General features: G+C 40.8%; 1 protein-coding gene across 1 annotated transcript in view; it reads right to left on the bottom strand.

The window, feature by feature from the left end:
- Window positions 1–25,348, bottom strand: part of LOC120309881 (ELAV-like protein 3) — a 75,170-nt gene extending 49,822 nt beyond the window's left edge. Inside the window, exon 1 of the mRNA XM_039347534.1 lies at window positions 25,247–25,348. Coding sequence (XP_039203468.1) covers window positions 25,247–25,315 — 69 coding nt within the window. The 5' untranslated portion in view covers window positions 25,316–25,348. The remainder of the gene's footprint in view (window positions 1–25,246) is intronic.
- Window positions 25,349–25,627: the final 279 nt, after the last annotated feature.

Genomic DNA, 25,627 nt, shown 5'->3' with positions numbered 1-25,627 from the left:
ATAATAACGACAAAGACCTACAAATAGAAATAGAAAGACTGTGGCAAAAGCAAGCAAGGGTAGTACCAATATCATAGGCTCCTTGGGTGCAATCCCAAAACAACTGGAGCACCACTTGAACACCATGGCATTGACAAATTTGCTATTAGTCAATTGCAAAAGGCCCTTATTAGGAACTGCTTCCATCCTGCGACTATCTGTAATACCATCAAACATCCACATCTGCCTATCCCAGGTCCTGGGTAAGGACTCGATAGGTAGACAAAATGCCAAATCCAGTCTGAACATCTGGCTGACTGTGCGATGATCAATAGTAATAATAATAATAATAATAATAATAATAATAATAATAATAATAATAATAATAAAACGGACAAATGGCTGTCCAGTCTCTTCTTAAAAACTTCCAATGTTGGAGCATTCACCGCTTCTGGAGGCAGGTTGTTCCATTGGGTAATTGTTCTAACTGTCAGGAAGTTTCTCCTTAGTTTTAAGTTGCTTCTCTCCTTGATCAGTTTCCATCCGTTGCTTCTCGTCCTGCCTTCAGGTGCCTTGGAGAATAGCTTGACTCCCTCTTCTTTGTGGCAGCCCGAGATATTGGAACACTGCTATCATGTTCCCCCCTTGTCCTTCTCTTCATTAAACTAGACATACCCAATTCCAGCAACTGTTCCTTGTAAGTTTTAGCCTCCAGTCCCCTAATCATCTTTGTTGCTCTTCTCTGTACTCTTCTCCAAAACACCTGGACAAGAAGCAATGCATGGAAACTTCTTAAAGATTGAGCCAACCTAGAACTACTGTAAGAAGAAATTTCCTGACAGTGAAAGAAATTAATCAGTGGAACAGTTTGCTTCCTGGAGCTGTAGGTGCTTCATTGCTGGAAATTTTCAAAAACCAGCCATTTGTCTAGGAAAATATAAGGTCTCCTGCCTTGAGCTGGAGGTTGGACTAGAAGACCTCCAAGCTCCCTTCCAGCCCTGATTCTATGATAGTATTAAAAATTGCTGAGAGATGCAAGAGGGCAAGAATGATTGCATTAACAACCATCCCAAGCCCTCCAAAGGTCATCAACAAGTGCAAATAATGCTGTTTCAGTGTTGTGTCCCAACCTGAAAAGGGCCAAGATAATCTGCTTCTGTGCTCTTTTCAACCACCAATCTCAGCTATCTTCTGTAAAACTAACCACCCTCTCAATAACCTTCCCTAAAAGATGTCTAATATTGCTGGGTCCAAGGATGGCTCTTCAGAAGGGAATGTACCCCTGCCTCCTTCAGAGCAGGCAGCACCAAGCCCTCCCACATTAGGGGCATTAATTACTATTGGATATAAAGGGCATTAATTACTATTGGACCCAACCACATGCCATCTCCCAGGAGATCTTAACCAAGGGGCATGGGTCCAGAACAGAGAAGGCTGAACTCACAGCCACTTCCTCAACAGCAACTAGTTCGAGCTCCTCCCAGATAACAAAGCTCAGACATGTCACTTCCAAAGCATCTGCCCTGAAAGAGTCCAACTGAATGCAATATTCCAAATCTGGTCCTACTAGTGCATTATAAAGTGGTACTATCACTTCACAAGATCTTGATACTATCTCTCTGTTGATGCAGCCTAAGTCTGAATTGACTTTTTTTGGCAACTGCCACATACTGCTAACTCTAGATCCCTTTCACAGTTACTGCTGTTGAGCCAGGTACTACTTATATCTGTGCATTTAGTTTTTCTTGGATATGTTTAAGACCTTATTTTTATCACCACTGAATTGAATTTTATTCAGTAGGGCCCAGTATTCAAGTCTGTCGAGATCCTTCTGAATTTTGAACCCATCTTCTAAAGTTCTGCTTATTCCTCCAAGATTGATGTTGTCTGAAAATTTAATGAGGTCCCTTTCTTTCACCTCATTTAAATCATTGATGAAGATGTTGAAGAGTACTAGGTCTAGGACAGAATTTTAAGGTACCCCACTGCCTGGTTCCCTCTATGTAGATATAGTTCCACTGAAGACTTTAAATGTCTCTTATATCACTTGATGATTTAAGAGTCTCTTACATTTTCTTCATCTCTCTGAGCCACTCAGTAAATCAAGGGGCTCTATCAGGTTCACACAGAGAGAGAGTACACAAAGTGATTCAGTCCATGGCCCTTGTCACTGGCTGTGACATTCCAAGCTGTGACAAAAGCCTCTGCTGAAATCTTGTGACTGAGTATCAGGAAAAGCCACAAGTTCTCCCTGAAATTGCAGTGGATCCGTGGTCAGATAAGAAAAATAAAGCATTAATCTTCCACCAGTAGTATCCATGAGCACAGGTTTCCAAAATCAATTCCCTAGAAGTGTTTTGTCTTGTGTGAAAAAAAGCATTGTGTGTGTGTGTGTGTGTGTGTGTGTGTGAGTGAGTGAGTGTAAAGCCTCTTTTCAAACAAGACAAAACTCTTCTAGGGAATTGATTTATATATATTGATACACACAGACACAAACATACATACACCCATTATGTATATAAAATATGTGTGAAAGGCAATGAGTGTAAACGAGATGTGACTATTTATCCATGCATTTGTACACAAAGGGAAGACACTGACATCTCTTAAATATTGTGTTTTCTGTATTTTTAAGTCTTTGGGGAGGGGGACTCTGATACGGTCTCATAAAGAACCACCTATTCTATTTTTCCAACCAATAAAATATGTTCTACTTTTTTTTTAGCTTTCTTTTAAGAAAATTCCAGTCTTCTTTTTCTAGTCTGACTAAATAGAACAAAACTTCAGGAACTTTTGATTGGCATTAACTATTTTAATTCAGTCTTTAAAAAAGAAAACCTGCAGAAATCTGATGGTTCTGTTCCAAAAACCTTTGAAATAGACTTTTTCTGATGTGGGGTGGAAAATGTTCCATGGAAACAGTGACATACAAGGATCATTGTAAAACCTCGGTTTGAATCCGAGTCACGGCACCAAAATAAAAGAAGAAGTGCTTGCTCTTAATCCAACTGATAATAACTTAAAGGTTTCTATAAAGATGCTTAGGGAACAATTTAATATGTTGATGGCAGATCAGGTGGCTACCAATTTGCGTTATATGAGACATAATACTTTTTGTAATGCTAATAAGCCTGGGAGGTGGTTATCTTATCAGTTACAAAAGAAACAGAAGGCTAGGATTATAGAGAAAGTAAAATATAAAAGTACTGAAGTTTTTCAGCAAAATTTGATTAAAAAGAGTTTTTTAGATTTTTACACAAAACTATACACAAGTGATAATATAAAGGGAATGGACATAAATAAATATTTACAAAGTACATTTTCCTAAACTTTCTGAGGAACAGCAAAATGGGATGAATTGTTTAATTACTGTGGAGGAAATTGGCTTAGCTATCAAGCAGTTAAAAGTGGGAAAGTCTCCAGGAACAGATGGATTGACGTCGACATATTATAAAAATTTATATGAAGAAATGTTGCTGCCATTAAAGGAGCTTTTTAATAGTATCTTGCTGGGAGTACAAGTTCCTCCTTCTTGGAAAAGAGCGTTTATATCATTGATTCCGAAGGAGGATCAAGATCTTACAGAGCCTAAGAATTATAGGCCGATATCATTATTAAATGTAGATTACAAGATTTTTACAAAAATTTTGGCAAGTAGATTAATGCAGGTTATGAAGGATTTGATTCACAGTGATCAATTAGGATTCATAACAGGGCGATACATGAAATATAATGTTAGACAAATTATTAACTTAATTGAGTATCTGGACAAGAACAATCAGATTCCTGTGGCTTTTATATTTTTGGATGCTGAAAAAGCCTTTGATCAATTAGATTGTAAATTCTTATTCTCACTGGTAGAGAAAATGAACTTTGGGAATAATTTTTTACATGCACTTAAAGCTATATATCAGCAACAATCTGCTCAAATTGTTGTTAATGGGGGATTGACTGGAACTTTTAATATTGAAAAAGGGACAAGACAAGGATGTCCATTATCTCCATTGTTATTTGTTTTGACATTGGAGATTTTGTTGATCCAGATTCGAGAATCAACGGTAATCAAGGGCATAAAGATAAGAAAAAAATGAGTATAAATTACGGGCTTTTGCGGATGATTTGGTTTTGATTTTGGAACAACTAATTAGAGTGGTTGATTGTCTATTAGAACTTATAATACAGTATGGAAAAGTTTCTGGTTTTAAAGTCAATAACCATAAGACTAAAATATTATCTAAGAATATGTTAGCCAATGACAAGGAAAGTTTGGTTAAAGCCACAGGTTTTCAGATGGTGAAAAAGATTAAATATTTGGGAGTATATTTAACTGCCTCAAATGGAAAATTGTATAAAAATAATTATGAATTACTATGGACAAAAGTGCAAAAGGATTTAAATGACTGGAAAAAACTGCAATTGTCATTATTGGGGAGAATTTCAGTGTAAAAATGAATGTTCTACCAAAGTTTCTCTTCTTGTTTCAGATGATACCTATTTTAAAAAAAGATGTAAATTTGGAGGAATGGCAGAAGGGTATCAATAAATTCATTTGGGCTGGGAAAAAACCAAGGGTTAAGTTTAAGATTTTGCAAGATGCCCGAGAAAGAAGAGGACTTAAAGCATCTAACTTGAAATTATACTATGATGCAGCCGCCTTAACTTGGATAAGTGATTGGCTTAATTTAACAAATAAGGATACTCTTGCTCTTGAAGGGTGGGATTTAATGTATGGTTGGCATGCATATTTAATTTTTAATAAGAAAGTGGACCGGGCTTTCAAATCACATATTTTGAGGAGTGCCTTACTTCGAGTTTGGAAAAAGTATTATTATAGGTTAAACTATAAAATACCCATCTGGGGGATTCCTAGACATGCAATTGAGGGGATTTCTAAGGGGATGAACTTTGATAAAATTTCGTATAAAGAATTATTAACTTGGTCAGGTTCGGATTGGCATTTAAAATCTCTAGATGTATTAAGGCAAGAAAATATTCTACAGTCATGGTTTCAATATTTACAAATAGTGGACAGGTGGACTGTAGATAAGAAAGAAGGAATAACACTAGAAGATGGAAATCTGGTTATTCAGATTAAAGATCAGAGTCAGGCCCATATAAAAAGAATTTACAATGCTTTAATAGAATTAGACTCTGAAACAGAATTGGTTAAAGACTGTATGATTAAATGGGCTCAGAATATCCAGGATCCGATCCCATTGGACTTATGGGAGACAATTTGGATTAGAAATGTTAGATTTACACAAGCTCAAAATTTGAGGGAAAATTTTTATAAAATATTTTACAGATGGCATTTAGATCCTAAAAAATTATCTTGTATGTATCCAAATTTACAACCCAAATGTTGGAGATGTGGTAATATGGATGCGACATATTTTCATGTTTGGTGGAATTGTAAAAAGGTAAAGGCTTTTTGGATTATGATTTGGTGGAACATTCAAAAGATTTTTAAAAGGAAGATAAAGTTCACCCCTCAATTATTCTTATTGGGTATCTTTGTGGATTTAAATGACAAAGAAACTACTTTAATGTTGAATTTATTAACTGCAGCAAGGTTATTAGTAGGCTCGTATTGGAAGAAGGACTCGTTGCCTACTTTAGAAGAATGGATATTTAAAGTTTCTAACTTTGCAGAAATGGCAAAAATTTCTGCTTATTTGAAGGATCATACACAAGAAAGATATATTATTGTATGGAGAAGATGGATAGATTATATTCAGAAAAAAATATGGGACTATAAAGTTTCATTTATTTTATGAGTAAATTTTATAGTAACTGTTGTAGAGATTTGTTTATATGACTTAATTTAAGGGGAGTTAAAGGTTAAGTATGATGTTTTTTTTTCTCTTTTATTTTCTTTTTTATTATTGTTAACTTTCTTAATAATAACCCTGTATTCTGCTCTGGGAAGCGAGGGGGGAGGGTTGAGGGTGGGTGGGTGGGTGGGTAATGATAATATAGACATGGTAAACGCTTGGGCATTTCCCCTATGCTGCGTTCATGTGTGTGAGAGGGATGAGAGGGGAGGAAGGAGTAGGGAGGAAGTAGGATGGTTAGAGGAGAAGGGGAGGGGAAGAGAGTAGGAGGGGAGGAGAGAAAGAGGAGGGAAGTAGGGAAGGCTTAGAGAGGGTGGACGCAGCCTGGGGGGAATGAGCAGGCGGTACCAATGGTTAGGAATTTAATTGTATTTTGTATCAATAAATGGAAAATAAAAACCTTTAAAAAATAGGTTGTAGTCAGTATTATGTATGGCTTAAAGTGTTAGGAACAATAAAAAAATATGCTGGAAAACTAAAGATGTGATTTCAGAAACATGATAAAGATTATGAATGAGATTTACCATACACTTGGGAATCCACATTAGACATTTCGGAGACCAAAAGAAGGAAACATGGAAAAAGAAAAGATCTTCCCATACTCAGTTCCACAAGATACAGGTAGTCCTTGATTTACAACCACAACTGATCCCAAGAGTTCTGTTGCTAAACAAAGAAGCTGTTAGGTGAATTTTGCCCCATTTTATAACCTTTATTGCCACAGTTGTTAAGTGGATTACTGCAATTGTTAATTTAGTAACATCGTTGTTAAGTGAATCTGGCTTCCCCAGTGACTTTGCTTGACAGAAGGTTACAAAAGTTGATCACATGATCCCAGGACACTGCAGCTATCATAAATATGAGTCAGTTGCCAAACATCTGAATTTTGATCACATGACCATGGGGATGGGAAACTGTCATAAGTGTGAAAAACAGTCATATAAGTCACTGTTTTCGGTGCCTTTGTAACTTTGCATGGTCACTAAATGAACTGTTTTAAGTCAAGGACTACCTGTATTTCTTTGAAGCACCGAAACGTTACCTGAACTTGTATCATCAAACATATATCATCCTGTTTCAATGGATGCAGCTGCTAATAAACTGGTATCCCCTTAAAATCTTCAAGCTCTTCTTGTCTTCTTCAGGTATTGCCCTTGATCCAAGTCTAAGTTGTAAAAGGGGCTAACTGTTCTGATTGATCCTATCGTTAAGAGGTCCAGATACAGTTAATCATTAAACCAACGGGAGGGACAAAGACCTATAAGGTTGAATTTTGAAAAACTCATCACTTAATTAAACAGAAGGGTTCCAAGAAAGAAACTGAATCACAGCTTTGGAAATGACAAACTGAATACAAGGTTTCTCATGCAGGGATGGCAATCAAAGTTACATACAGTTCTCAACTTATTCTCATATAGCTGTTAATCAAATTTCAAAAATTCCCTAGAAGGACAACTTTCAAATCTCCCTCCATTGAGAGTTATTTGCCTGGGTAAAAGCAGTCTAATGTTTTTGGTCCCAGGATACCCATCCACCATCTGCATATGAGATCAAAAACTTATCCCTGGGAGAATACGGCAGGGGAAATGATACACTGCTCCCACCACTACCATCTTTCACCTATTAGCAAACATATTTTTGCAGAAGGGATTCATCCACAACTTCCAAACACTGATGTTCTTGAATTCTTTTTAAATAAAAAGAAATTGGGGTATATCGCTGCCTTCATTTACAGTTTGCTGAACCCCATATTTACAGAAGTAAATTTCACTTCATCTTCTCAATATGAATTTCCCCGTGTTAACTAGGAAGATTCTTTAACTCTATCTGCCTAATTGTAATTATGTAATTGGGAATCCAGATCCTGTGACCCACAATTTACAAAGAAGTGTTGCTAACCAGTTCTCATTTAGTGACTCCACAGTAAAAAGAACTATGTATGTGTTTTGCTTTAGAGCACTGAAAGTCGAACTCTCTCTTCAGACTGCCTTTTTCCCCCCAAAACAATTTAAAATTAGTCACTTTCATTATGAAGAGTAAATAGCTGTGGGGATTAAAATTTGGACTGTGATCTTAACCCAGGACAGGGATCCATGGCAGTTTCATACTGAGAATTGTCCCTGACACCAGGCATCTGTAGGGACATAAAACAGCTAAGGTAATTGTGATTTTCAGGGTGATAATGAACAACACCTAATCAAATGAGGAGCACACTATGAATCAAGAGCTCCTGGCTAGCGTTTCTGTAAAACTAGGAAACTGCAGTTGATCCTATTTACTTTTAAAGTTACTCTACAAAATACACCCATCTACAGAATAGGCTTGTTTTAAATTTTAAAACTTTCAAATGAATGCTTAATTTCCAAGGGCATGATCTATATTTTTGGAAGAGATAAGAATGTTCCTGTTTAATCAGTAGTGGGGAAGTAGGGAAAACATTTTTTTTACCTGGAAATCATTTTATCATTTTGACCCATGCAAAGTGGCAGATTGTGATACTTTTAGTCGACATTCCAAATACTCACAGGGACTAACAGCTGTTCTGGCAAGGTAGGAAAACCCTATTTCTGGCTCATCCTGCTCTTTCCTCGTGCAGATTCAGTTGCAGTATATTACCTGCATAGAAACATGACATTTTGGGGGCATCAAAAAGCAGGAGTGGGGAACCTGAATGGTGAAATTTACAATTTCTCCTGTTTGTCCTGGAGCAACACCAAGGTTTCTTCTGATAGATCAAATAGCAAGCCACTCTTGACCCTCATTTACAAAGAATGTGTCCAGGGCTTTTGCATCTTAGAATGCTCAAAGGCATCTTGGAGAAATCTTGGCTGGACTGTCTTTGTTCCTCAAACAAGCAAACAACACTCTGAGAGGGCGATTGCCAGATTCTTTCAGTCCCAGACCAAATCAGTCAAGAAAGCTCCCTGGAGGACTCCAAGATTTTCTATCACCTTTGGGTCTTACCTGTAACAATCATTCATCCTCTTGCTTCAATTGCAAGCATCCAATTCACTATCACTATTTTTTGAGAGGATGAAATCAACAGATAGTGGTTTTATAATCTCGTTATCACATATGAATTTTTAAAAAGAAGAGAAAAATATATCCCTTGTAAATGGCTTTGATCATAACAAGAAATGTTTATGCAACATCTGCTTCCCCACAAAAAATGTCCTTCTTTTCAAAACAAAAGAAGTGTGGCTTCTATGATTCTTCCCAACCCCTTAATAAAGTACTGCTCTGGGTCATATGACCTAGCAGGGACTTGGAATGAAGGAGTCAGTAATCTTCAGAGTTGCTGCCTTTCCAATAAGGGTGTTTGTTTCTGGATTTGTTTTCTTTACAAGCCCTATTTATTTATTTATGAGACTTATATACCGCTTTAAGTGCAAGTACTCTCCAAGTGGTGTACACCAGTAAGCAATGTATATATATATTTACATTGCCCCCAACAATCTGGGTCCTCATTTTACCTACCCCGGAAGGATGGAAGGCTGAGTCAACCTTGAGCCGGTGAGATTTGAACCGCTGACCTGCTGAACACAGTCAGCTAAAGTGGCCTGCAGTACTGCACTCTAACTGCTGCGCCACCTCGGCTCATTTCTTTATGCATATATTTTATTATTCCAATTTATACAGCTGCCCATCTCATAGGCAGTTTACAGCTAGATTGTCTTCAAACTCAATCTTTCCTTTACCAACTTCTGTCACCAGACCAAATCTGATCCTGTATTATTATATTTTTTTTTGGGTTTTGGACAATAATTAATATATCTGCACACCTTTGTAGGCTGATAGAAGAGATGCTGCTCCTTCATCTGCATTCTCACACAACAGCACTTTTGAAATTATCATTTGTTCTTGTAAAAATCAGAAGACAGATGCAGTGATTTCATTATTAGAGTTTGAAGCACAATATTCTTGTGATCGTTGAGATGATGAAGAAGGGAGAGGAAACAGTGATCCCACAACTCCAGTAAAAAATGGCTCATCAATTAAATTTCAAATATAAATTAGCTTGGTGTACTTCGTGAACTCTGCTCGTATTTTAGCCCGAGTTTGACTCTTCAACCACAGAGAACTGAATGTATCGTACTACTGCAAACCGTGAGGACTTTTCATCATGTTCTTCCCATGTAAAGACAATGCTCCATCTCTAACTCATGCTGCTTCTTTCATTGTTTTTTTCTTTTCACACACACAAACACACACACACACACACACACACACACACGAACTTTGGTAAAAGAAAAAAAAGCTGCACAATGCCTTTTAAGTGGAAATACAGATCCATAAGTGCTAAAACATTTGTTACTTAATAATCCAGTTTGGAACATCAATTTTCAAGTTTGGAATTTTTATTGGTTTTTATATTCAAACACCAATCTAGAAGAATTTTTGGACATTACTTTCTGCCACAAAGGCAACAGCAGACTATTAATTGGGTGAAGATGGAAATGAAACAGAGAATGAACACTCTCCAGTTATCTCTAAAGTCAATTTCCAGCTTTTACTGCTACCCCAAGGGCTCTTATTTGTGTGCAAACCCTACTGAATGAAATGATGCATTTTTGAGTGGAGGAGCATTAGGCCTACATTTATCAATACTGAAGACACAAGCACTATAATTCTTCCCAGTATGTGCTAACTAAATGCTAATACACATCAGAGAGCCAACCAGGACCTGTTTAACACTTTAGATTTGGGTATAAAAAACATCATATTAATGTACTAATATACGTCAGTATATATACATAAATTACCTCTGAATTACAGCCTTATATAAAAGAAATGAAAGTAGCAGCAGAGATATACTTTCAATATCCCTAGCTCTCTCACATCCATGTGCACACATAGATATAACTTGAAAGAAAAAAAAAAGCCCTAACATTATCAACCTTATTTTATAAAGGACAAGACTTCTCATATAGGAAGACTTTTTTGAAATTTCTTGAGAAGCAATGTATCAAATGATATGTGCTGATTTGAAATCAAACCACATTAAATGTGTATGATCAAAGCTCACACTCATCATTATATTATATGGTACCTTAATACATGTAGAGGACTTGCATTATGAAATTATAATGTGACGATGGACCTTGAAGTTTGACCATCAATAGGAAGAAGGCTGTGCTAGCATCTCAGCAGCTGGACAGAGGGCTTTTTAAAGGGACTGCATCGCAGGTTTAGTTAGCAATTTCTACTAGCCAGACATTATTTCAAAACCTCTTTTCCGAAGGCTTGCGATCTTTTCAGTAATCCTGCTATTAAGTAATAAAATAAACTGACTGAAAGCCAATGCATTTTAAAGAACTAATTGTTCAATGCATTTTTAAAAATATTTGCACAGGGTTCAATGTTTGCTGAGTGACCCTGTAGCTCATATTCCTTCTGTCTACTTTTTTTTTGGTAAGCTTATCATAAATGCATGTGCCAATTCCCTGAGAACTTTGGGAAAAGAGTAATATAAAAATGCAAACAGAATCTGCCAGGAAAAAAATACAATCACGTCTCCAGATGAAGGCACACACACCCCCGACACACGTACATATACAAAATGTGTCGAGTGTAGAATTGGCACTTCATCATCTTGGGCACCTGCAATGCATGTATGTCAATCTAGACATGGTTATGGTGCTATAAAGCTCCTTTTAAGAATGGGGAAGGCAAGTTGCTGAGTCATTTCAATTTGTCCAGAAGAGCTTTGCAACTATTATATAACAAAGAGCATGCATTCCCTTCCTCCTATTGCTGGAAATAGAACTTAAAGTCATGGCTCCCAGTCCTTTTTTCTCTGGCTCTGCCAGTGGAGGAGCTCACTTCCTTCCTTATATCTAAAGATGGAAATCATGCAATTTCAGGAGGCTACACAGAAGAGAAGGCATTTGTTCTGTCAAGTCACACTGATAAAATGGCTAGTGGAAAATAAAGTGAGAGATTGGAAAGCAAGGAGAGGAAGAAGGACATTCATTCTCCTCTTCTAGATGATCTTCTGGTGAGCAGAGGAAGGTAATGAAATAATGTATAGGTTTGGAGACCTGGCAGATAAAAATGGTTTCTCTTTTGCAAAAACAGCAGCTAGCATGCACAATATGAAATTGAGCACCCAAGGAGACCAATAGTCCTTGTTGTGCCATGCTCTTGTCCCAGCTACCCTTCTGCATTTGAAGAGAGTGCACCTTTAGTAAGTGAAAATGGAAAAGATGTGCCAGAAGCAACATAATTTATTAAACTTGTATGCCACTCAACTTCCAATGATTCTGGGCAGCTCATTACAATTAAACATAGAAATTACAATAAAATCAATAAAAGATAGCAAAGTCAGCTAACCAGATGGAATGAATAAGGGGTTTCTCTTTCCTCACCAAAGGTCTCACTGTCCTTCTAAAGCACGGCGGAGTGGGAGACATCCATATCTCAGAGGGGGGAACCTCATTCCAGGAGGCAAACGCTGCTGCAAAGAAAGTGGGCTTCCTGCATCTTGATAGATAATACTACTGTTTAATCAAAGGGGCCCAGAGTATGCCAACCGTACAAGATTAATCAGCTAGACAGATATTATGGGAGACAAACAGACAAAGATGCCCTGCATCATGGTAGAGCTGTATGCCTAGTGGTTGAAGGCTGGGTTGCTGCAAAAATTCAAAGCAATGGCCATGTGAATATATATAACCACAGGACAGCAATCAGAGTCAGGGTTGTACCTCTGGGACTAATTGCAGGGGCAAGTAGCATGGTCTCTTAGGTCTAATTCTGTCAATTAGATTCCTTAGATCTAATTCAGAGCTTCAAGACTCACTGACAGCAAAATAAGCCATATGCCTAAAAGTAGAAGGTATGAATGTCAATTTTAGTAATTTTGCTAGAAATAAAAGAGTGAAGAAAAGGTATTTAAAAAAGGTATTTAAGCATGGGGTTGTAGCTTCCTCATGTCTTTTCCAGTAGAAAGCCCATCTTTGCTTAAAATTGTGTTCTAGCTCCTTTTATTGCAAATAGAAACATAAAATAATACAGTTTTGTGTCACCTTAAAGTTTAATCAGCTTATTGTGGCATTAGCTTTCATGGACCAATACAGTACACTTTCCTTTTGAATTATACAATCCTTCATCTTTCTGACCAAAATGGATCTTGTCTGATCGAGGAAAGCACGTCTCATTCAATCTATTCATATTTAAAGGTGCCACAAGATTTTGTTGTTGTTTTCAGTTTATGATTCAACACTGTTGCTTGCAATTACACAGGCAGAATCAAGTAAAATAAACATCAGGAATCCAAAGGACTGAGCAACTCTTCCAGTGGCCTGCAGTGACTATGTGCATCACAATCATTTTCTAGGTTTCATTGCTTCAGTCTTCCAGAAATGTATCAAAAGACACCCATTCAAAAAATCAAAGCCCTAGATACAGATTTAAAATAAGCTAGGTTGACTTGATCAACATACTTTGTTACATTCATAGAAGCTGGATTTCTTTAAATATTACAGAATTTAAATAATCCATAACAGGAAGAAGTAGATGGTCTACAAATATATAAAAAAGGAGAGGAGCATCAAATGGTGTTCATGTAAACTTGATTCTTCCTCCCACTTTTCCTATCTTCAATTTTAAAAATATTTTTGTTTACTATGCTATGTCTTGCTCTCTTTCTGCCTTTTGTACTTGACATACCACAAATAGGAATGTATGTATACAATATAAACACTTATGATTGAAAACTATGGTCAATCTGTGGCCCCAGGACTAAACATTCCTCTTCCCCTACCTTTGAAAACTTTTGCAAGCAAGCAATTCAGACATTTGGCCAGAGGAAAATAGAAAGATATAAAGAATATTTGTAGCTCAGGGTTGAAATGAGGGGTCCTTGATGCTCTCTGAACTTGGTAGTTTCCTTTCAGAGATTACATTACCCAAACTAGGAAACATCATCAATGCCAGCAAGGTCCCCTCACAAAGAGAAAAAAGATTTTTTTAGTGTGATCTTGCCCACAACTAGTTCTCGCCCACCACCAGGCAGCTTTGAGTAAAAGTCCAAACATCCTCCTTCTTTGGGAGCAGCCCCTGTAGACAGAATGCTCTTCATTTCATTCTAGTTACTCAATATGAAGTCTGGATACACCACATTAAGCAGCAAACAAGAGAACACCACAGAGTCCCAGGAACAACAGACCAATCCAGGAGACCAATTAAATGCCAGAAGAAGAAAGAGCATTATAGGCTGCCATTAAAGCAAAAAAGTGGAGCTCAGTAAGTTTAAGAGATTATAAAGCAATATGCTGGCAAAGACTGAATACAGCAAAATGTAGTCCTTCACAGAGCATTTACTAAAATACTTTAGAACACCATGCAATTGGAAGGCTTCCTGGTTCAGACAGAAGCCATTATAAGTAATGATCCTTTGCATAGAAAGGATATTACAAATGAAGCATTACCCTTCAGTAAAATATGCTAAGGCCTCCATATGGCTATAGAAATTATGGGACCGATGTCTTTGGAAGGACTAAAGGAGAGTCAGGATAGCTGTTCCTTGGGTCTGTTTTCATCCAAGATACACAGCTAAGCCACCATTGGCACAGCCTCTAAACCCCCGCCCCCCCCAAATTTACTACCAACTATAATTTTAACATATCACAAAGTAAATATTATTACATACATAGGAAATAATCACACATCAACTTTATGAGAATTAGATCAAGATTTAGTGTAAAATTAAAATATGAATGTAAATAACGTTTAGTTTTGATCAAATCTCTTTTTTTACAAATGCAGTTTCAGCTATGCCACTTATAAATATTAGCATTCAGTCTAAAAAAATGTCTGCATCTTTCCTTTTGTTATAGACCAGTGTATAGTAGACCCTACTAGATTCCTTGCAGCCATGGTCTAAGTTCTGGAATAACAAGCAATCATCAAATACTGCTGCTACCAAAATTCATCATCTGAGCAATCAATCACCCCAAAATCATCCAGAAAACTCATTCTTCTAAATAAGGGATGCACATTTTTTTGTAGCCAGTTGCTGCACTTATTATTTTGGAGAAAGTTGAGTGGGTGGATTCATGTCGTACCTGTGGGTAGGACTCGGGTTTTCTTTTCTTTTTTTAATGGTGACATATTTATTTTAAGGCCAGTTTTCATCTGTTTCTCTGATAACAGCAAGAAACTGGGCCATCACAGTTTTCAGCAATTGCAGCCAGAAGGGTTCCAAAGGAACTGCAGGCTGTTCATCCTGCCCTAAAGGTCAACTGGAAACAACATGAAAGATGTACAATCACACCATGGAGCAACAAAAAACAACTAGAAAGCCCTAGCAAGAACTAACTTCCAAGTCAGGTCATTGATTTTCTGTAAATTTAGTTTCTATTTTCAAGGAGTAACACTCGCTTCTCAACGAAAGTTTTTTCTAATATCTTCAAAATTTCCAATCAGATTCAAGAAAGCATACATTTGAAATGTATCCACTGCTGTGTCTGGATATTTCTGAATGGATGTGGAAAACCACCAAAACTATATAATTAGCATATGCAAATCAGCACATCAATTCAAAATAAATTACTCCATTTGTTACAGTATAGATGCTAAAAGCTAAGATTGAAAAAGTACAGGAATGATTTGAAATGTGGAAACATCAATTTAGGGTGGGAAACTTCTCAGAAGACCTAAGGAGTACAATCAATAGGCAGAAATATATGTTCCTAAGAAAGCTATGGTGGAAAATAGCATACGCTTTAATGGAGAAAACTCAAAGATGCACAACTACCGTTCTAAATTAAGTGTACTAGAAGCAGAGCTGATCATAATGTGCCTCAAGGAGCATTCTTTAGTTTTATCTGTGAGACAGCCAAATGGACCCTGGAGCTGACCTCAATAAATACCATGTGGTTCTGTTAGGTCTTTTCTGCTCCTCCTCCCAAGAGAGTATGTCTGAAGCTGGAGACTGATTTATACCAGAACAAGTAAAAGCAGTCATTTTTGCCTTGCACTTTTCAGAATGCTGAGAGGCCAAAGTACTCATGGAATTCACAATGCAATCCTATGCCTGTGCACTTTCACTTGTCCTGCTAACTTAATTACATCTTCAACTAAGAACTTACAAGGATTGCAGTCCAATCTCACTTTGCTCACAATAAGCAGTCTTTTTTTTGCCCCAAGCAGAACTGTTTGGTATTTTACTTGCAGGATTATCATTTGTTTATTATTTTGCACTCAAGGTTTCCTACAGAATGCTGCTCACTGATCTGGGGACAGGGTTGTGTATACAATATATGCTTGGGGGGAGAAACGGTGGAAAAGCATTATGTTTTTATTTATTAAATTTATATACCACCCATCATGCTATCCAAAGATATGAGAAACATCAGGAGGAAACAGAATGTGATGAGAATCTAAGCAATACGTTTTCCAAATTGTGGAGAGTGTGGAAGCTTCTGCTCCTGCAGAGTTTTTTGTAAAGCTAGATAGTGCAGAAAGAAAGAAAAAAAATAAGGGGAGAACTCAGCAGCTGGCACTGAAGCCATAACCATTTTTACTGAACTATTTTGAATGAAGTGTTCAATTTGAATAAAAATTGGGAGACAGAGTAATTAACACAAATAAGTTCTGGATGCTTAAATGAAAGTTTGCTAGGGGTTGTCATTCATTTTCAAGACTAAGAATCTTTTGAAAATGTCCTCTTTAAAAAGATTCAAGGTATTGCATCAGAAAAAGAAATCAGACTCTTTAAGCAATAGGAGGCACATCCCTTGTTGACAGAGGCATTTTTAGCAATACTAAGTTACTGACCTTTTTTTTGTTGTTGTTGTTCTTTTTAGATCATTCTAGGGGGGAAAAAACAGCATGCTGCTAGAAATTAGAAGAGTAAGAATAGCATTCTCCTCCTCCCCCCCCCCAGGATAGAGGCTGGAGGGGCAGCCACACCTATTGGTAAAGCCTGACAGCTCTTTGGTCCCACCTACCCAAACTGTGCATATTAACTAATGGGACCCAGGAGTCCTTTTGGCTTGAAGGATAGAACCCCAATTGGGATAGAATCCCAATTTCCTGTCACCGAGCTCATTTTAAAGCTGGGGGCTAAGCTTGTACTTCCCGCTCAAACCCAGTAAAGATATCCTTCCTGTAACTAATGCACACACATCCTGGAAGCTAAAAGAGGACACTGTTTAACCCAGTATTTTGACTGGAAGATCCTAGCGGCCTCTTGTATCTCAGCTGCTTTCCACAAACATTTTTGTCCTCATTTTCATGCTCCTGTTTCTCACCCTGAATGATGCAAAACGTGTCTTACAGTTTCATAGTAAAATGGAGTGGCATTTACAAAAAAAAATGGTTTGTAGGTGAGGTATGGGAAGAGAGAGATGTAGAAGGGGAAAAAAAAAATCTAGACTTAAAAGGACGGATTGGGAAACAAATATATGATAATTGGGAGAAAGGAAACATGTATTGACAGAAAGACACACTAACCTTCATTCCCATTTGAAGACTCATGTATTAAAAGGAGACAGGTAATACCTTTTCAAACTTACAAATTATATTAAGGAGGCATAAGCTTTTGTGAGCTGCTGCTCTCTTCTTCAGATCAAATGGAGTCATAAAAACGGATGCTTTTCAATAAAATTTGTTAGCCTGAATAGGTGCCATGGATTGGTTACCATAGATTAACAAGGCTTTCTTCCCACAAAATGTATTGGGGTCCATTTAAAACATTTTAGTGTTGTTCAGGATGGATGACCCGTTCTCTGTCATCCATGTTTCTTATCACAGTACTAGCAAGCTCAGGGAATAAAACCTGTCAGCTCAGCTTCATTCAACCCCAGTAACAAAGCCACTGTTAGAATCCAAGCAGAACTATTTTGTTCCAATGGACTATATATTGCCTCAAATCTAACCCAACCTCAATTCACCTTTTTGCAAAGAGAAATAGTGACTTTCCCAGCTTGTTAGAAGGATCAGCCCACTACTGTAAGGATGTTTAAGTTAAATTTCAGATAAGTAAATTATTGCTGTTACAATGGTAAAGAAAGAAACAGCATCATACAGACTAAACTGAATGTTATTCTGTATTTTTTCTACTTCAAGTGTTATTTGTGACCTGCACAACTTCATCTAACAGAGGGTCTTCAAACTTGGCCCTTTTATGACTTGTGGACTTCAACTCCTAGAATTCCTCAGCCAGAAATGCTGGCTGGGGAATTCTGGGAGCTGAAGTCCACAAGTCATAAAAGGGCCAACTTTGAAGACCCCTGATCTAACATAAATCCAAGAAGTCCAACAAGGCCATTTCAAGCCACACCAGTAATTCTAGCTGCCCCATTTTGGAAGAAAATAGCCTCTTTCTCTAAACCTGTGTTGATGCAGCATCACTCAGTCACTGTTTCTCACCCCTTTGCAACTTAAGAGAGGGTAGTAAAAGTGAAAAATCTGGGTTTTCCCTGCCAGTGAGAGAGGTGGGGACCTACAATAATGAATGGAACAACCTACCTGCCCCCTTCTGCTAAATCATAGCAACTGTACAGAAAAGGCACTCCCACACGTTGCCTGCAAAAGCCCCCCCACACACCCCATCCTTCTGCTTGCAACTTGAAGAATCCGGTTTCCTCTCCATCTCTGGCTCACCAGCTCTCTGCTGCATTGCTGACCCTGTGGCTTTTCTCTCTACTTCCCTCTCTGGTACAAGGCAAGTGGCTCTTGCAGAAAAGAGAACCCACATCCATGTTAACCACCCCACCATACACCACCCCCTTTCTCAGCAAGTCCTATTTCCAAAGGGTGAGGTATGCATTGCGGCAAAGAAAGGGGGGGGGACACAGAGCAATTATGACAAGGTCAATGTGGCTTTGTGTCAAAAGGGTCTGTTTCTCTTGCCTCAAAGATTTCTTGAAAGTGTTCACCACACCTCTTGTAAAGGGAAAAATGTGGTCATTTTGCATCCACCCTGTCTGCCAGGCTTCCCTCTTGCACCTCCAAAGCCATTCGGATCTTGCCACCTGCCCTCCAAGGCTCCCAACATCACCATCTCATGCACCAGGTTTTCCTCCATCTCAGATCTACACATTTCTTCTTTCCCATTCCTTCTTTCACCTTTCCACTCCCTCCTCCCGCCTCACTCCTCCTCTTCACGACCAGGGAATGAGCATTTGCAACAGTTTAATGCAAGCCGAATGGGCGCGGAGGAGGCACTTCGACCTCTCCCCTAGGCTGCTCCCAGCTCCTATTGTTCAGTTGCAATGCTCCCGTCGGCAGACTCGCTCTAGCTTGTGGGCTGGGGCTGACGAAATGGGACCATCTACGCTAAGCAGAAACGGTGGCGGGGGGGGGGAGGCGGCTTCGCGAAAGAAAAGAGCTGGCATTTACAAGTACGCCGCGACATGCAACGCGGTCGGGAGGGAGCACCGCGTCCCTTCTCCACTCGTGTCTCTTCTACGGGAGGGCAGGGGCGGCGGCAGCCTAGAAATGCAGGTTCTAGACCGAGGCGCTTTGCAACGGGATCGGTTCTGGCAGCTTCTTCCCCCATTCCCTGCATCTCATCTCCAAGCCTCTTTCCCGTCCGATCCCCGCTCCAGAGCCGAAGGTGTCGGCCGCTAGCTGCGCTTTGACGCCTGGAGATGCGCGTCGGTGAGTGAGACTGGAAAAGGCCCCCTCTAGCCCCCACTTCCGCGGGCGGCCGCCTCTCTGTCAAGGCAACCCGAGGCGCTCCGATCCCGCAGAGAAAGCGCCTCACCTGCAGGATCCCGACGTGCGCAAGGCACAAGCGGTTGCCCGCCGGGGATGTGCGGACAGCCCAAGGCGAAGAAGGTGCACAAAATGACCCTTGGAAGCTCTGCGGAAATGCGCAGCCGGCTGGGGCAAGGTCTCCTTGGGCACCCCTCCCAAAGAGACCCTCCCCCAAAGATCTCGGCTGTCTTTCTCCCCCTCCTCCTGAAAACACGCAGAGACGGGAGGAGAGACACACCCTAGTCCGAATTTCACGCCGCCCGATTAGGCGTCAATGGGGGGCCCGACTGCTCGCGGCGTGGGAGGGCGGTGGTGGTAAGATGTCCTTTATCTTTCCTTCCGGAATGACCTCGACCGCGATGGGTGGAGAAGTGAATGGGTGATTATTTTATCCGCATAACCATTCACCCTTACCCGCCCCTAGCGCGGAAAGAAAAGCCTACAGCTAGCCGACCCTGTCGCGTTAGAATGGAAGCGATCGTCCTGGCTCGCGTTCACACGCCATCAGTTCCACCTCGCCACCGACCACAATTCCCAAGATCCGCGCTCGCCCTTCCCAACCCACACGACGCAGCCTGGCTCAGGTGTGGGTGTGAATTCCCCCATGCACATCTGCGCCTTTCATCGCGGGTAGGGGACCCCGGGGGGGGGTTATCCTGTACCTCTCATTTTATGCTGTACCTAAACGCAGGGAGGGGATGAGAATCTGCTCATCCTCTCTGCCGCCCCCCGCCAAGATTTCGATTTCCCTCGCCCTTCCAGGCCAAAGAGCCCCATAGTGGGGCGAGATCCCCATCTACTCCTCACCGAAGGCATACACAGGAATGACGGAAACGTGAAATACCTACAGTGACCATGCTGGGGGAGCGCCGGGGTCCAGCCGGGCGGCGGCGGCTCCTCGGAGGACGTGGACTGCCGTACAATCGGGCTTCTTCGTCTTCCCCGGGTGGGGCGGGTCGGAACGGATTGGTCCCGCGTGCGGGAGGGGTCGCTCTGCCTTCCCGATCGATGGCGATCTGGACCCCCCCAACTGCAGTGGCGCATACAAAAGGGGGGTCCGCCCGTGCGGAGGGGAAGAAAGAGAATAAAAATGGTTGCGGGTAATGGAAAGAAACCCGGTCTTGACCAAACCAATTCCCTTTTTGGGGTAGAGGAAGGGAGGGAGGGAAGGAACCGAACCGAAGCGGAGGGGAAATCGCAGGCGTCAAAGTGGGATTTAGGAAAGCGTGCCAAATCTCTGGAAAGAAACAAACCAAAAACGAAAAAGAAAAAACGCGGGAGGGAGGAGAAGAAAAGAAATAGATTAGGGTGGATATTTAAAGGAAAAAGATTGAAAGGAAAAGGAATAGAGTTTAAAAAAACGGAGGAGGGACAGACGCAGGCGACAGACCCGCGAAGGAGCACACAATGCTCCTTTAAACGCCCTTGACTATTTACACCCGGAGATATTGACGAGGGGGGGTAGGAGGGGGATGGGCGGGCGCTCTTCCTCCCAGGCCCCCCTCGAGGCCTGTCTTAGGCTCAGACAAGGCGCTAGTCCATGGGGGGCGCGGCAGCTGGGCTCGCCTCTTCGACCCCCTCGGCCTTTTTATGCCCCCCCACTCCATCTACCGGGCCAGATTTTATGAACCCCGCACTCCCAGGGCCCCCACTCATTGGTTGGTGGCTACAATCCGTCGCGTAGCCGCGCCACTCCCCGCGTCTTTAGAACCCTCCACTTCGACGAGGAGAAGCCGACAGGGGGAGATTAATGTTAGTTGGAGCCTAATGCTCGGGAGAGAGTTCCCCCCCCCCGCCCCATCATTGCCCTTCTTTCCCTTATCTTCAGATGCCCCGAGTGTCTTCAGAGGAGAGACTTCGGGTGGGCGTTCAAACCACTATCGTCGCGGGAAGGAGATAAAACCGAGCAAGACGCCATTTAGGGGGAGACGGGGGGCGGGAAGGATCGTACTGATCGCCCCAGAAAGCGGGGTGGGGTGGGGGAACGAATGAGGGGAGACGGATTCCAATAGGGCCCTGGTAAGCCTGAAGGGGAAGCTGGAGCGCCACATTCAGAGGCAGCAAGTGCGGCCATGAATTGCCCTTCGGCGTCCATTGCAAGAGGGGCAAGGATGCTCGGCACGGCAAGCGGGGCTGCAAAATGCCCGGGACCGGGCCTGCCTGGAAAGCGGACGGAGGGCGAGTTCAAGGCGCGTTTTCAAAGACGCCCCTGCCCTTCCCGTGGCGGCCTGGGCTTCTCGGGGAGACACAAAGGCCGCCCTCGCGGAGAGGCTCGCTCAGTTGCCCCAAGAGGGACCTCACGTGACCGGGACGCCCCACGGCGATTTCCTCGTTCTCTTTTTCTTTAAGAGAAGTGAGAAGCAAGCGATTCAGTTGTGAGCAAATGCTACATCCACTCCAGGGATGGACACGAACCTCAGGGTACCCTTCTGATTGAATTGAATATTAGTTTTTAAGACAGGTTCCCAGATTGAGTAGCACAGCAAAACTAGTAATCTATCACAGTGATGGCGAACCTTTTAGAGATTGAGTGCCCAAACTACAACCCAAAACCACTTATGCATCGTTGGGTGCCAGGTGAGTGTGGCCCATTGGATGGGTGTGACCCATTGGATGGGCGTGGCTGCAGTGGTAACGGCAGACTGGGTGGGACTAAAAAGTTCAATCAATCAATCAATTCCAACTTTGCAAGATTTTTTTCATGAGAAATTGAAATTGATTGATTAATTATTTTTTTTGCACATGGAGGTGGAGGCCTAAAGTGAAAAGGTTTTATAAAACCCAGCTGAAGGCCTAGGACTGGGCGACGGCGCAGGTGCCCACAGAGAGGGCTCTGATACCGCCTCTGGCACCCGTGCCATAGGTTCGCCACCACTGATCTATCACATTCTTGCATTTTGTTTCAGCTAGGCTCTAAGTATTTACAGATCAAGCCATTGTTGCTTTATCACTGGCCCATCCCTTCTGCTACCTTGTGGCATTATAATTCCCATTGAGATTTACTTGCCTGCAGGAATTTTTCTTACCCTTCTTGGAGATTTGGGGATTGAACCAAAGGAATTTTTTTCATGCAGGGTCCCATTCTAGAAAAATGCATACAGAAAAGAGCCGTGTGGCCTCTGCTTAGCTGGAGAGTTTGCTATGGTGTTTGATAATGTGAAATATCCCTGTTAACTCACACAAATCACATAGAATTTAAAGTTACAAAAACTGAAAGTTGCAGACTTATTTTACCCTGGCAACAGGAAAGTGTCCCCTTTTCATTTGGCTTTAAAGGTAATATTGTTAACTGAATCTCAGAACGGTACTCTAGTTAAACATAGTACACATAGACACCTGGTGTCTCTGAAACCTGCTGGTAGACTTCATTTTGTGTGTTCCAAATACATTGCTTCTTGCAATTGAAGTCAGTGAGCCAGGCATAAGAATAATTGGAGAATTAAAGTTAAACTTATTGAGGCCTAGTTAACAACAATGACACATTTCAAGTTGGCCACAGTTTTTACTTAGTGTAATCCTTTGAATATTTACTTAAAGTCATATTGTGTTCAATCAAATTTGCTTCTAGATAAGTCTAGGATTGTAGAGTAGCTTCAGATTTGTCGTTCCTTCCATCTCTTATCCTTTTTTTCTTTATAAAAGAGCTATTCTGATTATGACCTGGAGCCCTCATACAGTGCTCTATACCAACGCAACACAAAGAACTTGAGAATTTGAGCCAGATCTTTATAGTAAGATCTCCATTTCTTTATGGAAGAAGCTGGAACAGATTTCTTGTAGATTCTAAAATAGAGTTGTTCGATTTAATTTTGGCAACATATTCATGCTCTTTTCATGGCAATAGTTATTGGTTTACTATAGGCAGACTTCTTCCAGGATATTTTTTTTTCAACTTTGTAGTCTAGCAACCAGCCATGGATCTTCCTAGTGGTGTCCCCTTCAAGGACAAATCAGGTTTATTTTTTTTTTCAAAATTAATCTAGGATATTATCTGAAGTCATGCCCTTATTGTTGTTGTTTTTTGTCCTTGGTGATACATTTGTAGTATGTATGATACATTTATATAGTGGAAGCTCTTCTTGAATTATTTATCTTCTGAAATCTATTTCCTTATAGATATTTGAATATTATTAATCTCTCTTCCATAATTTAGCCTGGTTCCAAGTGTATTCAAAATATGCTTCCATGATCACCAGATCAAATTGAACTGTTTGGGCTGAAAAATAGAAACCCACCACCTAAATCCATAGAGGAGTGAATAACAGCCATTTTGCTTTTGATCTTATATTGTCACTTAAACTTTCCCTTTTTTCCTGACCTGGAACTGAAGTTTTGCCTACTTTTTTTTCTCCAGAATAAAAATTGCTCCACAGAAGAACAGACCTACTTTGATTCAAAGGATGGCACTTTTGACTTGTCATACATTCCCCCAAATATTAGGAATGGGACTAACCTGAGCATTATTTTACAGAAAAAAATAGTCCATTGCTAAATCTGCACCACCAATCAAATGACCCACCCCCCATCCCCCAGTCTGCTACTTCTAAGATATATCTTGATTTTTTTCCACAGAAGTACTCCATGCAACAAGATTTTGCTTCTGCTCCTGATAGTAGTGAATTCATTTTTTCAGCTGAGTGCCTCACTTAGTAACCGGCTATATAGCTATATAGCAGTTCTTAAGCACTTTTTGCAGTCATCATCTCCATTTTTCCATATTCTATAAGGCAATGAATATTTCTATTTCCCATTTACAGACAAAATAACTGGAGCTGAAAAGAAAGATCTGCAGAGGCCCAGCACATGATTCAGCAGCTGAATTATGATTTAAAATGAGGTCTTCCATCAAGAGTTATCCATATAACTTCTATAACACACTAATTCATACTGTTTTCCTTAAGCTTATTTAGTTTAATCTCACCAAGAGATTGTTGAATTGGGATTGAAGGCTGAATACAGCAGTAGCAGCAAAGGGCATTTGTTCTTTCTTGGCAGTCCTTATAATAGAAGCCCATGAACAAACAATGAAGAAGCCCATGAACAAACAATTTCCTTTATCATATCTTCTTCCAAGCTCAGAATAATCCTTTCCTATTAGAGGGTCCAAAAGTTTTGCATTTTCTCACACAAGCACATCTAATGCCAAACCTGAGATCAGAACCTGGGAGTCCTATTCCATCCCTCAGTTTTCTGGAGACATTTTGTTTTCAGGTGTTCTCTATCCCTTCCCTGCTTCTAGAAAGTCTCATTAGAGGTGTATTTCCCCGCTTTTTTACTTCCTCCCACCTTGCTATGCAACACTGAGCAGCCTATTTATGAGGGATACTGCCCATGGCTTTCAGAAAACTAACATCCATTTCTCTCTTTGGCTTCCCTGTGGATCGTTTCTCCACTGAAATCAAGAGAGCTCATCCTCCCCCCCCCCCTGGTCTTTCAATGCCTACTTGCCCCATCAACCTCTATGCAAAAAAGCCAGTGAAAAGGACACACACACCACACACCGCCTGCCTGACAGAGGTTTCCATCCATCTGGTACCCCACAGCTGAGTTTCTCCCCACCAGGAGGACCAACATTCATCATTCTGAAATAGACACCACTTCTGTTGGCCTCTGAGGACTGGTCTCTTCCACTTCAACGTTTCCAGGTCACCGGCCCTGGTTTCAGTGGGTGGGAACATTTGAGAAAAAAAACTGGTTTAAGGAATGCTAGGCATGGCCCCTACCTCATTTGTACTCAGGAAATATCGGTCTGGATCTTGTGGACATCTGCTCATTTTCAGTAATGTTTCCATTTCTAATGAGAGAGAAGAGAGGAACGGAGAGGATCACGCTTAGTCCCAGGGGAGAGAAGAAGAGAGACACGCACGCATGCATAACTAGGTAACGGTTTGGTATCCACGTCCGGTGAATTATAGCTGCGCTGGGCCTATTCCGCGGGGAAGATCTGCAAGCCGCACAGATTACACTGCAGCAGAGAGGAACCAAAACTGATTTCATCCCTCCAATCAGTCCTTCTCAGGGAGTTACTCCCACATCTGCTCAAAGAGGGAATTTAAGCCAGGACCTGATCCTCTAAGAGGGAGCTCCAAGAGGAAATGGGTTGT

The sequence above is a fragment of the Crotalus tigris genome, unplaced genomic scaffold (genome assembly GCF_016545835.1).
Source record: "Crotalus tigris isolate CLP2741 ecotype Arizona unplaced genomic scaffold, ASM1654583v1 scf7180000018084.670488, whole genome shotgun sequence".
Classification (NCBI taxonomy): Eukaryota; Metazoa; Chordata; class Lepidosauria; order Squamata; family Viperidae; genus Crotalus; species Crotalus tigris.
The sequence above is the reverse complement of the archived record's forward strand: the minus strand, read 5'-3'. Positions and strand labels throughout refer to the sequence as shown.